The sequence below is a fragment of the Schistocerca piceifrons genome, chromosome 4 (genome assembly GCF_021461385.2).
Source record: "Schistocerca piceifrons isolate TAMUIC-IGC-003096 chromosome 4, iqSchPice1.1, whole genome shotgun sequence".
NCBI lineage: Eukaryota > Metazoa > Arthropoda > Insecta > Orthoptera > Acrididae > Schistocerca > Schistocerca piceifrons.
The window spans coordinates 191,461,771-191,480,574 of NC_060141.1; the positions used below are offsets into that span (position 1 = coordinate 191,461,771).

Sequence of the window (18,804 nt, forward strand, 5' to 3'; positions counted from 1 at the left end):
GCTCTGATTGTTGCCAGCATCACATTTAAAGTACAAGGGAAGCAGGTTGCTAGCCTTACTTGCCCTGAGTCCCATTGGGTTTTACCCCTAACGGTTGCGGGACTAACCGGTGGATTTGGTAGTCTTTGCCGTATGAGCACAAAGGTGACCACAACTCAGAATATGTCCGAGATGCCCAGCCTTATTCCAAAGTGACTGGTATCCCGACTGTCGGGACCACTTACTTGGCCACTCATACGTTGCCCGTGGTTCGTGAACTACGACATGACTACAGGAACCCACACCATGAACCAGTAGTCTACATTATACAATATTTTCATTTGTGCATAAAAATAATATATGTGACTTGTCCAACACCTGTAACACAACATGCTATCATAAATTAAAAGGCCAAAAAGATTTGTATCCAAATCTATGTATGTATTAGTGTGAATTCTTTGTATTTTGACACATTACTATAGCCACTGGATGCTTGGTCATTTCTATATTCCATAGCCACTGTCTTTTATGTTATAATGGGTGTGCGAAATGTATATGTTATTTTCTTGTATTAGTGCCAAAGGTTCTTTTAATGTTCGAACACTAAACATTTGAAAGTTTCTTATCTTTATGTAAAAAATTTTACTTTATAGTTAACATTTTGTTACTCCTGCACTTCACTAAATAAATAAGTAAATCACAAAATATCCTGGCATGATATAAATGAAACTTGTGAAAAATCCTTGGTAAAATGAGAGAATAGATACAAGTTTCAAGTTGCTGATTGTTTTACTTTTTATGTCAGATTACTGGGACTTCGTAATTAAAGAACCCATTTAAATAAAGATTCCTCTAACATATTCAACAGAGACAAGGGCTATGCAACGAGTAGGTCTTGTCAAGATATACTACTCATAACAAGGTGCTGATATGGACACACTATTTGCACTTCGGTGAACACATACACTTATTGTTCCGGCATAACAACAAGGGCCGGAACGAAGATGAAGAGCGCAAGAGCAGAGAAGGCAGTGAGATGACATCAGCCAATAGCCCGCTGACAAGGACCACACCATGACAGGAGCGGCCTCTATCTGAAGAGAATATAAGCACCACTCCTGCCAGCCTTGGCAGCAGAGTTGATGACAAACACTAGCAGAGAGGCCTAGAAATTTAGTGACATTAACGATAGCAGTGACTTATGAGCGAGTGTGAATTGCTTACAAGGACATTGTATATAGTGAAGGACACTGCTTGTTGCCCATCGCTTGCAACAACTTGTTGTACATCCAAAGTTAAGTATTGTCAATCTTCTTTATTGTAATAAAAACTATTAATGTGATTTGCTTGAACTGTTGTATAGCTATTCGAGAAGGTAGCATCCTTAGGCACCCTGTAAGAGAAGAGTGGGCAGGACACCACATTGGCTACGAGTTATACAACAAACCCCGCACCTGATGGCCACGGAATTTTGTGTTTACTGGTGCCTTAATTCTCTCTTGTCTTTTCTTTGCAGGGGCATTTATTTGCTTTAACAGTTTCTTGTCGTTTTTAGCTAATCAGTGTTTTCGGGTGTGCGTTGCTGAAATTTTCTTTGCTTTTGCCCTTATTTTGCTTGCTTGCTTTGTCTGTTTGTTGCATTTGTCTCTTCCAACATATCTGCCCCAATCCTCAGACGCCACAGCTGCAGCAAGAGTTAGATGCCACACAGCTAGATGCAGCAAATTTCTATGTTACTCAATACAGTGCAGCAGCTACTGGCCAACACTGTGCGCCTGACGGAACAAGCAGCACCTACTACAGCTGCTATACCACCTTTTTGACAGTTTCATGATCAAGAAGAGGAATGGCTCGTGTGGTTGCCCCAATCTGAAGCTCACATCATCGCTCACAATGTACTAGGTACTGTGAAACTCCCATATTTATTACCAATGGTAGGAAGTGCAGTGTTCTGCCTAATAAACAACTTCTTCCTAACACAACTAAGGGTGAACTTAGTTATCAACAGGTGGTATTGGCGCTAACTAACTATTATGACCAACAAGTGAATGTGGTAGCAGCTAGGTATCAGTTCTTTAATTGCAAAAAATGGTCAGAACAAACTTATCGCGAGTGGGTAATAGATTTGCAGGATGACAAGAAAATTCAAATTCACATGTGCTTGCAGTGCTTGATATTCAGATGTTATGTTGCATGATGCGACCGTGTACAGTGTACCTAGTACCACACTCAGGGAACAGATTTTGAAATAGTCCGATCCATCATTTCAGCAGGTAGTGCAAAAACTAGATCAGTATGATCCAGGTGTCCTCTCAGCCAGTAAATCTGAGCAGCCAGCTATTTGTCAGGTTGCGTCCCTTAGTTGCAATTGGCCCACTCAGCAGCAGCAACTTGCACTAGCCAAGGCAAGTAAACAACACTTCCCCACGCCGCATAAGCAGTTCACTAAAAAGGCGGCTACACAGGTGAACAGAATTAAATCTTGCCCTCGGTGTTATTCACGGCACAAACGCCAAGACTGCTCCTCCCGATAAACTCAGTGTTGCACTTGTCGAAGGAAAGGACATGTACAATCCATATGTTTGCAATGGAACAAACATAAGCATTCAGTCCACTCACAAAATTCTCTTCATCTGGCCCATGTCATTAATGCAATATATTCCAAGACTGCAACAGGCATTTAAAAAACTGGCACGCGAGCAGTTTCTTCAGTGATCTGCCAGTCAAACGAACTTTTTGTTCATTTACTTCTTTGTGGGAAATTTCATTCGGACACAGGTGCCTCTATCACATTGCTAAATCATCACAAATATGAACTGTTAGTCTCCCCACACCTGTCTAAAACTAGCACGCAACTGATGGCTTATAATGGACAAGACATTCCAGTTCTTGGAAAATGTACACTGCCTGCCATGTATCGCTCACATAGGCAAACAGTGACTTTTACAGTGCTACAATCACGCGATTGTGAGAAAATATTTGGTCTTGATTCTTTTGATTTGTTTGGCTTTAACATTCAGGATAATGTGTTGTCAGTGTCTGCATTCAATGCAAAAGACAGTGTAGCTAGCTAGCTAAAAGAATTCCCAGACCTCTTTTCTGAAAGTTTAGGCAAGGCTGACAATTTTGTTGCACATATTACTCTGAAAGACAATGCTCAGCCGAAATTTTGCCGGACCAGAACTGCTCCCCTTGCATTAAGGGACAGTCACTGATGAACTTAAAGAAATGCAAGATAGCAGAGTTATTGTGCCCATATCAGCTATTCAATGGGCAAGTCCACTGGTTTTGCTTCCAAAACCTTCAGGTTGCATTTGCCTCTGTGTTGACTTTAAGTTTACAGTCAACCCACAAACTGTGATTGATACTTATATGTTGCCATGCCCAGAGGATCTCATGGACAGATTAGGAGCTGGACACTACTTTTCAAAAATTTATTTGCACGACGCATATCTTCAAATACTGCTCGGTGAGGAATCTCAAAAAGTGTGTGTAGTAAATACTCATTTCGGATTGTTTAAAAATTTGTGGTTGCCTTTTGGCAGGCAGTGCTTCCGCACCCACCATTTTCCAACGGTAGGCCTATTTGGAACAGCTGACTGCACAACTGCCAAACTGTTCAAACTATTTGGACGATACTGTTGTAGCAGGTCGTATACCTGAAGAACATATTGCAAATTTAGCTGCTTTGTTTTGTGTGTTATCTGATGCAGGACTAGAGTGTAGACTCAACAAGTGTGATTTTTTTAAACCTGAATTGCAGTATCTTGGTCATGTCATAAACAGTCAAGGTGTACATCCTCTTCACTCACATTTGTCAGCCATACCATGAGCTGTTACATTTGGTTCAGACCAAATGCTGCACAAATCACAGCTCCAGTGTGTCGCAAGAATGTCCCCTTTGTTTGGACAGATGAGTGCCAAGTAGTTTTTCAAAAACTAAAGATGCACTACTCAGTGATCGATGATAAGTTCACTTTGATCCTGACAAACCAGTTGTATTGCAAGTTGACGCTTCCTCTTATGGAATCAGTGCAGTGCTTTCACACAGAATTGGTGAGAAGGACAGGCCTATTGCTTTTGTATCAAAAGTGTTGTCCAAAGCTCAGTGTAACTATTTACAAACTGGAAAAGAGGCTTTGGGTATTTTGTATGGCGTCACAAAATGTCACCACTATTTGTATGGCAGAATATTCTACTTGGTAATGGATCACAAGTCTCTGCAGTCCTTGTTTCATCCGACGAAACCCGTTCCTGTACAAACTGCCCAAAAACTGCAAAGATGGGCTTTGTTGTTGTCTCAATACCAGCACGAGATTGTGTACCGTCCGACTGGTCAACATGGAAATGCGGACACTCTCACGCATCTTCCGACTGGCCCTGATACAGACTTTGACGTCTCTGCTGTATCTTGTTGTCACATCAGTGTTCATGATTCTGAATTGCTTCAATCATTTCCACTGAACTATAGGAAAATTGGACAGGCCATGGATGCTGATTGAGATTTGAACATTTTGCCAACATACATTCACACATCTTGGCCTCGTTCCTTGCATCGCATAAAGAACTCTGTTGTGCGCCTATACTTTGGCCATCGGCAGAGCTTCGCTGTACAGAAAGGTGTGATTCTTGTTCAAAATATCACTGGACAGTCACGTGTGTTGATCCCTAAAGCTTTACAAAAAGAAGTGTTGCAATTACTTCACCAAGGACACTGGGGGATTGTCGTACGAAACAGTTAGTGCGTCGACACTTTACTTGGCAGGGTATGGATGCCCAAATAGAACAGGTGACATCACAGTGTCACGATGTGCGGAAAATCAGTCCACTCCACCACAAACATTCTCTCCTTGGCCTAAGTTGCAATCGCCATGGCAACTTGTTCACATGGACTTTGCGTGACCTTTTTGGAACACTCACTGGTTGATTGTGGACTCATATAGTAAATTTCCTTTTGCTGTGCTAATGAACTCAAAGATGTCACACAGCACAATTCAGGTGTTGTCCTCTATTCTTTGCCTCGAAGGTTTGCCTGAAGTCATAGTGTCAGACAACGGCCCTCAGTTCATGTCAAATGAATTTGAAACATTCTGTGAAGGCAATGGCATACAGCATCTAACTAGTGCTTCATTCCATCCACATTCAAACAGCAAAGCGGAACATTTTGCCAGAATCTTCAAGCAGCAGGTGGCCAAACTTCGCTCCGCACACACCAGGGATCAAGCATTGCAATTGTTTCTCGCCTCCTATCATTCACACCCACAAAATGGACCATCGCCTGCGGAATTGCTTCATGGCCACCGCCATCACACACTGCTCCACTGTCCTCAGCATCCGGCGCCAAAGGAAGGCCGCAAGTATCACTTCGCGCTGCATGATATTGTCTTTTACAGGGTTTTTAGCTGCACCAGACGGTGGGCGCAAGGCGAGATTGTCTTTCGACTTGGCGCTCACACGTATCTTATCGCCTGTTGACTTGGCACTTACATGTATCTTATTTAAGGCCTAGAACGCTTGCAGTGCCGACATCAAAGTCAGCTTTGCCTCTGTCATGTGCACAATGATCTTTCAGTGTCTCTTCCCACAGATTCACATATCCAGAGAACAGAGTGGCCAAAGCAGCCGCCAGAGGGTGTCATTATGGCACTCTGGGATGACCCCATGAAGATGGAGCCTTCACCTCCTCTTGTCTTACCGATGGAGCTGGACCTGCTCACACTGCAGCAGTCGCTGCCTTCTTCAGGAGGTGGAAGTGTACCCTTCTGATCATTGTCCATGAGATGTTTCCACAGAGCGAAGGCCGGATGGCAGAGTATGACCGGAAGCTTGACATCTCCTGCAGCCACAGCTTCCAGTCCCATGATGCGCCCGCACTCCTGCCTCTCCCCACACTCCTGCCTCCCCCACTGTGGTCGCAATGCCTACACAACGACGGACCATTGCTTTGGGAGGGGGGAGGCGCGGAGGGGGAGGGATGTTCCGGTATAACGACAAGGGCCAGAACGAAAATGAAGAACGCAAGAGCAGAGGAGGCTGTGAGATGACATCAGCTAGTAGCCCACTGACAAGGACCACACCATGACAGGAGCAGCCTCTATCCGAAGAGAATATAAGCGCCACCCCTGGCCCAGCCCGACCGCAGAGTTGATGACGAACACTAGCAGAGAGGCCTAGAAATGTAGTGATATTAACAATAGCAGGGACTTAGGAGCGAGTGTGAATTGCTTACATGGACATTGTATATAGTGAAGGACACTGTTTGTTGCCCACCGCTTGCAACAACTTGTACATCCAAAGTTAAGTATTGTCAATCTTCTTTATTGTAATAAAAACTATTAATATGATTTGCTTGAATTGTTGTATAGCTACTCGAGAAGGCAGCATCCTTAGGCACCCTGTAAGAGTAGAGTGAGCAGGACCCCACACTTATGTTCCAACGAATCATACACTTACGCTCCAACAAATCTAATTGGCTCAGAATAAAATGAGTCCACAACCTGTGCATTGGTATTTGTTGTATTGTAGGTTATCGATACTGCCAGAACCGGCTCCTCCACACTCTAATAAATAAGGTCGCAATACTCCCTGGTGTGAAGTTGTTTCCATTTCACAGCTGGAGCGACACTAGCGCTCCACGCAGTGAGAAAGCAGACACATGTGTCGTATGGATAATGTATGTTTTTAATTATTTTTTCTACTTAATTAATGAAATAATTACTATATTCTTCCATTCCATGCATTAGTAAATTACCAAGGTGCATGAATTATTGTAAGATAAATGTAAAAACAGCTGAGTTTCACTGATTCAATGACAACATCTACAACTTATTCATGAAGAAATACTTTCGAATATGTGTACAATTGCAGCATACTTCACTGACAGCAAGAGGATATACATACATATTTCATGCATGAGAAGCACTTATTTCTGTTCCTGTCGCTCTTTTTATGATAAGTCACTTCCATTTGACACATAAAAAAAAAATTGTCAGGTCTAATGATTCACCCATTCTTGTACTTCTCTTGACTTTCTGTTACTCAAATATTTTTTTTAAATGTAATTACTTTTGTTTCAAAATTGAATTTCTTGAGGATTCTTGCTGTTTGTGGCTCAGATGTAGTGACAATAGTGAAACTAGTTGGGAAGCAGTTTTATTGCTTTTGACTTTTTGTTATGAAGTCTATATAGTTCTCCCTTCAGCAACAGGTGTGGTGGCTTATTTGGCACATTAAATATTGTAAGTATTCCATTCCATACAGGTTTGTTATGTCCCACATTCACTGATTGGCTGGAGGTGTAGCAAACAAAATTTTGTGTTGTTTGGTAGATATACATCTTTCTGCAAAAAGTCAGATCTTCTGGTGTTTACTAGCAATTTTTTATTATTAAAGATAAACAAAATTCTTTGGTAAATATCTGTACATCAGAAGAGAATCATGCAAATTGTCATCTAATGTTCCATCCCATATCTCAAGAATCTTTAGAAAACTAAAGAAGATTTTTCTGGCACTAAATACGCTCCCTACTATAAAAACTATGCTACAAATCAATATAAACAATAGTATATGTAGTGGTCTAATATCATACTATGTGATTCCACTTGCTGACCGCACGGTGCACTGCTATTGCATTGGTAATGAAAACAAGATGGAGTGTTGCAACTGTTACGTTACACTGTGGCACCTCAAAGATTCCTGCAGGCACCACGAGTGTGTGAGGTAACGGGCGAGTTGTGGCGCCCTAAAAATATTCTAAGTTTAGAGTTGGCGTGGTCGAGCTGGGGCCTCTCGGCAGGTCGCGGCCTGGCAGCAACCACATGGTGCCGAACCTTAGCTTAGTAACCGCGTGATGCCGCACAATGGCCAGTCCAGCCACGTGGCAGGGAATTCCATGGTGACGCTGTGTTGATGAAGGTGACACGCCAGGAGTTCCAAAGATGGTGGACTTTGTGAAACCTTAATGGCAGACATTTCACAGTTCGTATAGAAATTAATAGAAGCCAGATGAATCATGATATCTAAAAAAGAAACATGTGCATTACCATTATTTGCACGACGATTCTGATGGTGTAATCAGATTTTCAATATCTTTATTAGTTTAAAGTTTAGTATCTGAAGATAAATTATACAAGTTAACACCCAGCTACAAATTTCCAAAATCTAAATGCTTCATCCCATTCTGTCGATCAATGTGTCTTTGGAAAGCTATTAGTGTAAAACTAAATTGGTATAAATTACAGGCACGTAACTTGAATAATACATGAGTTATTGGAGGTCAAAGTGGCCGTTTACTATTGATCGTGTCAGGCCGTAAGTACTCCACAGTGACACAAAAAAACGGCAGCAGCATACTTATAAATATATTTATTCGTCTATGTCTTTGTTTATATGCAACATACACTACCATTCATGAAGAAATTGCTTAAATATTTACTGTGTTTTAGAAAGCACCAAGACATTAGGTTACTGGCCTACCTTTTGTTGCTATTCCTTTGATATATGTTTATTTAATTTGTTTATGTGTTTAATAATGTGTGTATAGGGTGTGTTTGTGGTCCATCCATAGGAATATTTAGTTAATTTCAAATTATTTAAAAGTAAATCCTGTATTTCATATGTGTTTCAATATGTTTGTGAGTGTACATTGGCTTGAAGACATGGAGGGAGCGCTCTAGCCAATCACAGCGCTCATTACTAAGATAGACGTATGGAGGTTGGGGAGGAGCATCGTTTCGGGAGACGACACGTGGTAGTGGTGGAGAGTGTGGCGCAGGGGTATGGCACACGCTTCAGGAGGTGCTGGACGGTGCGACGGACACGGAGTCGTACGAAGAACTTGAAGTGTGGACAGTTTGCGTGTGGTTGCGAGAGATGGAAATACTTCGGAGTGCGGACTTGTGAACTTGTGAGATTTCCGTGGCTTCTACAGTGGAGACATAGTGTGCGTTTAGAAGTGAATATCTTGCAAGCTATGTTATTGTTCATAGCTAATTATGTGCAGTAGGAATCTACTGTTTCCCTGTTATTCAACTTATATTTTATTTAATTGCTAGACCATCAACACCAATAAGTGTTTTGCAGAAATATATCGCATTCTCAAAATTACTTCTACTATCGTACTCACCATTTAAAGTTGTTAAGATAGTACCTGCAGATTTTATTTAATTGCAATCTTTCACTTATAAATTTATATGTTACATTCACAATTTGCAATTGTCGAGTGATAGAAACCTTCGACCGTTCGCTTAATGTGTCTATTCTTATCGTGTACTGTAGACTCAGCAGTATTTGGCCTGTAATGCAGCAACTACGAATCCTAGCCCCTAGAAAATGAAACCAGCCAAAACTTCTAATATTGCAACTCTGAGTCGGAGGGTATGTAGTTGAGGGCCACCTCGTTTCATTCATCACACCATATCATTTCATTTTTATTTGAAAGCCCGCAAGTGGCACTTTGAACATCACCACCAAGGAAAAACCTCGAGGCTGACGAACAATGAAGACCACCAGGATGGTGTTATAAGCAGCGGGCACTTGGGCACCAGTCTTCGAGTCAAGATTAACGGACTTCAGTGTCGCTAGTTGGTTCCAAACATTACGCTGAGTTGCTGATAGTTAGCACTACCAGCAAACGTTCTGTATACTCAGACACATGACCGTGCTGGGCCTACGATTAAAGCTAGCCATGTATGCTACATGTTGTCAACAGTGGAGCAATTCTTTCACACCAGATGAATACAATACATTTATTCGAAGTGCACTTGTGTCAACCAATCTTTTGTTTGCCCGTCCAGATTCCTACAGATCATTTGGCCACCTTCCACCCATTTACCATTAGCAACAATGCTGTAACACATGACTTCTCAAACATAACAGATACCAACTTCCATCATAACATCTGGCAACGAACCTTGTCGAACCGAAAATGCCACATTATTTATTTCCATTATCGTCTATTTTTTATCATTTTCTGGACATTTTTGTTTCTGCTTTTACCACTTGCTTTTGTGGATAGTTCTGTTTCAGACCCACGTTTGCCATTTTTGTTCAATTTACTTGTTTATGCTGCCACATATTGATGCAGCTTTAGTATTTGGTGCTTTGCCTAGTTTACCCCACCACCCAAAGCTCCATGCACCCCTGCCTTATACTTAGCGTCACCGCAATTGCAAGTGCCCTTGACATAAATACTTCCTCTTCAGTTACAGACACAACAAGTGACACAGCTTACTGAGACGAAGAGGGGCTTCATTCAGATGCAGATGGCAGCCAATGAGACTTACAATCAGATGCGACCCACTACAGCAACACCACAACTTACACAGCCATCATTCGTGCCTTTGTTTTGCCCATTTGAAGAGAAGAAAGAGGACTAGGTTGACTACTTGCCCCAGTTTGAAGCTCATCTATCTGCATACCATATACCAAGTATTGTTAACTGTTTTACTGTGGCACCGTTGCACTAACTTCACTGCAAGAATGTATCTTTTGTGTGGTCCCAAAAATGTGACACTGCTTTTCGATGACTCAAAAGATACTTTGCTCAATGATCGTTGGCTAGTTCTTTTTGGTCATACCAAAACTATACTTTCTTTGCCTCTTTGTATGGCATTGGTGCTGCACTTACTGTAAAGAAGACACGTTAAGTTTCAGAGAGGCACAGTTAAAAGACATTTACATAACGCTTTCAGCCACAGCCCTCATCAGCAAAACAGAAACAGAGAAACACACACAATTCATACACATAAGAAAGCACACCTCGTGTACACATGACCGCCAACTCCAGCAACTCAGGCCAGAATGCAACTAACATGTGGGATGGCAGCTACAATCTGGAAGGGGATGGGGAAGGGGAAGGGATAGTAGTGTAATGGTGGGAGGACAAAGGCACACTGTCTAGAAGAGTGTGCAGGGACTTAAATGCCAACAGGCACAGCATCAGGAAGTTGTCGGGAAGGGAGCTAGGAGAAAAAGAGCAAAAAGGAGAGGTGTGGGAAAAGATGGGATGGGCTGTTGGCAGAGGGCAGTAAACAAATATTCTGGGAGACAAGAGTGGGAAGGAGATGATGGGATAGTGGGGTTGGAAACTGTTGGGTGGAGGGTGTGGGGACAGTATGTTACCATAGGTTGAGGCCAGGATAATTATGGGAGTGGAGAATGTGTTGTACGGATAACTCCCATCTACACAGTTCAGTAAAGCTGCACACTCTGCAAGACAGCGTTTCTCTGTCCTCTTACTATAAACAACTAATCCCAACCCTTCCCCGCCTCCTCCAGATTGCTGCTACCAACCCATATGATACTTGCTTTCTGACCTTTGCTGCTGTAGTTGGCAGTCATGGGTGTGTGAGGCATGCTTGCTTATGTGTATGAATAGTGTGTGTTTCTCTGTTTCTCATTTGCTGATGAAGGCTGTGGCTGAATGCTTCATTTAAACATCTTTCAATTGTGCCTGTCTGCAACTTACGGTAGGTGGCAATCTGTCTTTTCCTACATTGTTGTAATCCTACATGGAGTTTCATTATTTGATTGTGCTGTATTCTCACACAGGACTGGTTCGGCTGACAGACCAATAGCCTTCACCTCCAAACTGCTTATAAAAGCTCAGAGAAACTATCCAAAAATACAAAAGGAGGCTCAGCCATAATCTATGAAGTGGCTAAATTTCATCAGTATTCATTTGGAAGAAATTTCTTCTACTTGGTCACCAGTAAAAGACTTTGCAGACATTTTTAGATCCAGCCAATCCCATTCCAATTGCACTGCACAGAAACTGTGATATTGGGCACTTATCACACTACCAACATAAGATGATGAGATGATGTACAGGCCCACATCCAAGCATGCTGATCCACACGCTTTCATGTCTTCCCTTGGGAACAGAAGCAGACTTTGATGCATCAAAAGCACCTTGTTTCCACATTAATGCACGGGCTTCAAATACACTGGACCAGTTTCCATTAGATCACTAGAAGATTGTCCAGGCCATGGAAACGGATCTGGACTTGCAGATTCTGTTGCACTACATTCAAAATGGTTGCCCTCACACTGTGAAACAAATTGTTAGCCCGTCAGTTTGCAGATGCTTTGCTCATCAACATGACATGTCTGTGTTACAAGGTCTCCTATTGCTATAACTGAATCTGAGCAATTATGTGAAGTGATCCCAAAGGTTCTTAATTTGCTTCACCAGGTTCACGGGGGTTTGGTCGGCACTAACATTGCACATGGTTTGGCGTGGAATCATAAACAAACTACACGACAGTGTAGTTCCATGCTTGTGTGGGCCACCAGGCAGCCCACTGTCAATGGTTCTTTAATTGGCCAGAAGCAAATTGGCAGTTCTTGCATTTGGATGTTGGTGGACCCTACTGGAACACTCATCGATTGTTGTCGACACATACAGCAAGTTTCCTTTTGCAGTTCCCATGCACTCTTTGATGAAACATTGCACCCTTCAAGCCTTGTGATCCATATTTTGCCTTGAGGTTCTACAAGAATCTCTTGTGATTGACAATGAACCTCAATTTGTGCCTGCAGAATTCAAGGACTTCTGTACAGCCCATGAGATTTGTTACACCACCAGTACACCTTTTCATCCACAGTCCAATGTGAAGCAGAATGTTTTATGCGCACTTTTAAGCAGCTAATGGACAAACTACACACCCACCACATGTGGAACCAAACTTTGCTGCCCTTCTTATCATCCTATTGCTCCCAGCTTTGCAGCAACGCATCACCACTGGAGTTGCTTCATGGATAGCACCAGGGCACCATTGCACACTTCACCAGTTGCTGCACCCACCATGGCAGCCCGTGCTAACTCTGCCCATTCAGGCTACACACACAGAGGTTGGAAGTGCTGGAAACACAGCATCATTGTAAAGTTGCTTGGTAATTGCATGTTTTTGATACAGGGTCCCTGTGAATTGCAACAGCCTTTGCTTATAGCTAGCCACATCTTCCCCAAGTTGTAAATAGTGTGGAATTTCTTTTGCCCAAGTAGAATACAGTATACTTATCCTAAGTGCAGTTGTGTCAACTAATCTTTTGCTTTTTCTGCCCACATTCCAAAGGCAACAGATCATTTGGTCACATTCCTCCCATTTATCACTAGCAACAAGAACTTAACATTTGGCTCCTTGGAACATAAAAGTTACTGCCTCACATCTTAACACTAATAACATATTTTATACCTGGAGAGGATACCTCAAATCTGACTTGCTACAATACTGAAAGTCAATGAAACCAGTAGTGCTGCTTAGTTACATGCACAAAAGTTATAAATAAGTTCTGACAGTGTATAATGAAGTGGTTCCTATATTCTTTGGATTAAGAGAGATATACACTGGTCAATTAAAAAAAAGCATTTATAAGAAGCTATAAGTTAGCTATTTTACCACATAGTGATACATCAATGTGATCACAGATAATGCAAAAAAAAAAAAAAAAAAAGTTCAATATTTTGATTGTTGTGCAAGCATAGTGACTATAAAGCTAGCACATGTGCAGTGATGCTGAAGTGGAATGTTATGTGGCATGTGTGAAAATGGCAGATCCTACACAACTGGAAATCTGCAAGTTAGAATTTAAAAACTGTTTTTCTATCTTCACAATACATAGAAGACTTTGTCATCAATAAACTCAAAAATTTCCAAATGTCAACAATTCACAGACGGCACCGGCTGTATGAAGAAACAGAATGTTTGTGCAATGGAAAAAGTACTGGCTGGTCACTTGTACCAGTAAAAAATGTTGAAAAAATTCGTCTCTCATCTGAATGTAGTCCATGCAAATCAACATACAAGACTAGCAAAAAGTTAAAAAAAAAAAAAAAAGGAACAAATAATGATCTTGTATGTTCTTGAAACGAAGCTGACAATGTTTGTAATTTAGGTTTTACACAAAATGAAACAAGAAAAAACAGATGCACTAATTATGCTACGGCAATGCTGGAGGCCATGGAGGAAGAAACATTTTCTGCAAGGCACATTTTCAGTGAGGAGGCAACCTTCCACGTAAGTGACTAGGTTCAGCAGCACAATATTTGAAGATGGGGACAGAAAAGCCTTAATGTGTAAATTTAACATCAGCATGGCTCATCAAAAGTTCATTTTATCCATGCTGGACAATGGTTAGGAAACTGTGACAGTTTATAACAACAAAAGATAAATTAAAACACTTATTACTATTTTTCTGCTCCACAGCATGTTTCAAAGGCTTACACTTTTATTAATCTTCTGGTGGAACAGTGGATCGCATTACATAAAAAAAAAGGGAATGTAATACACTGATCCACCTGAATATGAGGGCAGAGGCACTCAAACCCCAGTTTTTAAGGGAGTTACTACTGAAATAAACATTCAGTTTGAGAAAGAAGCCAACAACACAATTCTTGCATATTGCATCAGCACAAACAGTGGTTGGTTAAAATTTTCAGCAATTAGCAGAAATTTTCTTCCTATGCAATTTCATTTCAGTCAATATCAAATACCAGCTACTTACATTGCATCAAAATATTCAAAGACTATGAAGCAAAATTAATGAACTACTTATCGGCATTGATAACCCAGTTGACACAATCTGCCTCTCTGAATGTCATGTAACCACTGGCATAGATGTGTTATGTGTTACAGGATTAGGTTAGCAACTGACTTTTGTAAGAAATTGAGAAAGAAGAGATTGCCACATTCATCAGGACTTGTCGTCAATTTAAGAACATACACAATCACAAATTTTGTGTAGAGCACCATAAGGAAGCATGTGTGACAGAAGTAGAATTTCAAAAGAAATTCTTCATAATAGTTAAGTGTATAATGAGCACCCACAAATAACTATAATTTTTTCATAAATCACTTATTTCATACCAAATAAAACAATGAACTACAGGTTGCTGGTGATTTCAATGTGAAGAAATGTTCCAGTAAAAAAAAAAATGGGAACGATGGCCTTTGTAGACTGGTCCCTTGAACCCCCACAAACCAACCAAAAAAGAATTTGTTACAGTCAGTAATACTATTATTCAACTTATTTCCTACTGTAAACTTCCCAACAACAGGAGGGGGGGTGGGGGGGGGGGCAGTATTTGCTCACCCACAGCAATTGATAATATCTTTTATAAAGATCTGATGAACAGAATTATATTACAAAAGCAATAGCCACTGGCCTATCAGACCATGATATGAAGTTGCTTTTGTAAGATGTTAATATTGAACAGGGTATAAAATCTATTAAACCTGAATTGAAGAAGATAGGCAGGAAGGCACAAATTGATAATTTTAGGGCACTCCTTGAAGACATGAACTGGAGTGATGCACACAGTGGTCACGGCATGAATGAAAAACACAACACTTTTATTAATAAAGGATGCTTGCCTTGTTTGAATACTGTTTTCCCCCAAAACAAATCCACATTAGAGCAAAGCCTTGCCACAGATTACTCAAAGGATAAAGACATCTTGTGAAAATAAAATGAAACTGTATCTGTCAGTCAGAAGGAACTGATGTTGATGCTATTGCTCATTACGAGACATGCCACAAAATATTAAAGACAGTAAAACAGACGTCAAAGCAAATGCATTACGAGAAAAAGACAATCACTTCAGATAACAAAATAAAGACAGTATGGGATATGGTGAAGGAGGAGACTGATAGAACCGGTTATGAAGAGGGGCAGATAGCTTTAAGAGTAAGACACAATGGTAACAGATGTGTGCAGCATTGAAAACTTTTCATTAAGCATTTCAAAATTGCTACTGAAAATATAGGGTTGTCAGGTTCAGTAGATGTTGCCGTGGACTACCTCACACCAATCATTACAAACAACTTCAGTAATAACAATAATATTGTGAAAAGGAAGACTGCTATTCATCTCTCTCTCTCTCTCTCTCTCTCTCTCTCTCTCTCTCTCTCTCAGAAATCTCACACACACACACACACACACACACACACACGCACGCACACAAAACCACTGCCACTGTCTCTGGCCACTGAGGCTTAAAATATGACAACAAAAAGATAGCAGAAATTGACAGTGTTAAATTCTTGGGATCAAAGCCTGATAAATTCAACTGGGAGGAGCATACCACAGAACTGCTGAAGAACCTAGACAAATCTCTATTTGCAATGCAAATGTTGTCACATACAGGAAACATAAGAATAAAAAAGCAGGCATACTATGCTTACTTTCATTCAATTGTGAAATACAGAATTATTTTTTGGGTTCAGTCATTAAGCCAAGCTAAAGTTTTCCAGGTCCGAGAACATGTAATAACAATTATTGGTGGTGTGAACTCAAGAACATCCCACAGAGGTCTGTTTAGGGAACTAGGGATATTAACAACTGCTTTCCAATATATTTATTCCTGAGTGAAACTTGTCATTAAAAATATAACTCTTTTTCAAATGAACTGCTCAGTTCATAGAGTCAATACTGGAAATACAAACAATCTCCAACAAGATTTAAATTCACTTTCTTTGGTTCATAAAGGTGTTCATTTTTCAGGAACACACATTTTCAATAACTTGCCAGTAGACATAAAAAGTTTAACTACTGACTAATTTTAATTTAAGGGGAGCCTAGAGGCTTTATTGGTGGCCAATTGCTACTGCTATGCCATTGATGAGTTTCTTAGTAGAACCAACTGATGTTTATAGGCTCCTAATAATATCAAATAACGTATTAGTACAATCTGACTTCTGTACAAATTCAGTGCAGCCATGTAAGCACTGTAAATGTATTGTAAAATGACTTTTCTATTTGATGATACAAGGTTACATAAATTATCAAATGCACCTCAGTGTCTTGAACATTTACGTGTTTTAAATGAAAATATCTTTAAGATTTTTTTGACTTATTCCACATTAATGAGGATAGTGGAGTCTGTGAGAGGTACATACGCATATTTGCTTTTCTTTGTAAATATTTATTGTTCATTCTTGTTTTTCTGACATGTTCATCAAGGAGGATCTCCTCCCCATGGATCTATTGGGATGAAAAGTACACCTAATCTAAACTACACTAACATGTCATGGGAGTAAATAAAAAGTGACAGAGACAAATAACTGTCTTAATTCATCTTTTATTGCATCAAAAGTTAATGTGCTCTGTGTGATCTAGCACAAAAACTGTACTGCCCATTTTTCTACACAGTGCTAAATGCTTCAACACAGATTTACCTGGACATGCTCGAGCAATGGCTAATGCCACCACCTGATGTGGATTCCATGGATCTCATCTTTAACCAAGGTGGAGCAACCCCTCCCCCCCCCCCTTCCAATAATTGTATGGAAGTTCACACGCATTTTTAAACTAATATCTTCCAAACAGATGGATTTGTCATGTTGGATGTGACAACAGTGTGTTCCTGTCTTGGTCAATTAGATCTCTCAATCTGAAACCCATGGATTTCTTTTTATAGAGTATGTGAAATCCTTGTGTATTGTCACCTTTGCCAAAACCAATTCCTGAACTCTAAATGCCAATTTCTCATGTGCTCACCATTTGTGACTCCACATATACTTCAAACTATATGACATCAAATGGATTATCACCTGGATGATGTCTGTGTGGGCAAGGGAAGTCAAATGAAACATCTGTAAAGGAAGCATTTTTAACTTTCTTTTACATTCTCTGTAAGTCTTACTGCAATATTGCTATGAATTAAATAGCTGTAGCCATTTGTAACTGCTATTGCCCTGTGTATGACCCAAGGACTGACTGAAAGGATACAAAACTCCTCACATTACTAAGGAACCAAATGTCATAGAGCATAAGTGCAAGACCTTTTTTCTATTTTGCGCAACAAGAACTGCAAAACTCAATCAACTTTGTTTTGCGGGAATGAACAAATTCTTATCTCTGTTCTGCAGCCAAGACTGACTGAAAAATTTGTGTACTAGATTGATATGTTCAATTTGTTGAAGTCACTTTCAATATAGGGTCAGCTTTACTCCAGATGCCTCCATTAGACCCTTCCTCTGTTCAAAACCTATCTCCATGCCATTTACTGTGAAACTATACATTAGCCCTCCAGCTTTTGCCTTCCAGTAGGTGCATGAGAATGTCTGTAATAGAAGTTGCAGGCACTTCCAATGAGCGAATTGATTTTGATTAAATATGGCACAGCATACAAACAAAGTTCAAGTTTGTAAAAATGTTGCCCAGTGATATGCTATTACAAACGGTCCCTTAGTAATGCAAGCGGTTTACTCTCATTTTTGTCAGATCTATGCAGAACAGGAAAAATGAAGTAACTGACTTTTCCCATTTCTACTTCGTATGGCAGTACTATTAAGTGTAGATCCACGTAACACTTACCGGTGTACTCTCTTTTATACTGTGAGTAATGTGTATCCGAGTCTGTTCATCAAAAATCCGTGCATCCACAGTTTCAGTTGTTTTCTCTGAGTCCCTCCCATCAGTCACCTGGAGCTGGAACACGTAAAGAGATGCCTTCTATTAAAGCTGACTGTTCATACACTTTTACAATTAAAAATTGATGTATGCTGCATAAAGTGAGGAATTCACATTGCTAAAGACATTAGAATTCAGAATCATAACCCTGTTTCAGGGGAAGAATCTTGGCCTGCAAGATGTGACCAGTCACAGAAGCTGCAATTACTGGTAGGAAGAGCACAGGGTGCAGTCAGCTGCAGATGGTCGCTCATATCTATGAAAACTGTGTGTGTTGCTTTGGATTGGAAGAGATTCTTTCTCATTTTGGGTGGCTACCTGAAATGGTAAAGATCATCAGCCTTGCTTGCAAGATGAAGGCAGAGTTCACCATCTGTAGCATTGTTGACAGGACCGACTTTGGACATTAGT

The 18,804-nt window shown here is 40.5% G+C and overlaps 1 protein-coding gene across 1 annotated transcript in view; it reads right to left on the bottom strand.

Annotated features, from left to right (window-relative positions):
* Nucleotides 1-18,804, bottom strand: part of LOC124794945 (centromere-associated protein E-like) — a 622,348-nt gene that overhangs the window by 379,058 nt on the left and 224,486 nt on the right. Inside the window, exon 9 of the mRNA XM_047258659.1 lies at nt 18,298-18,411. Coding sequence (XP_047114615.1) covers nt 18,298-18,411 — 114 coding nt within the window. The remainder of the gene's footprint in view (nt 1-18,297; nt 18,412-18,804) is intronic.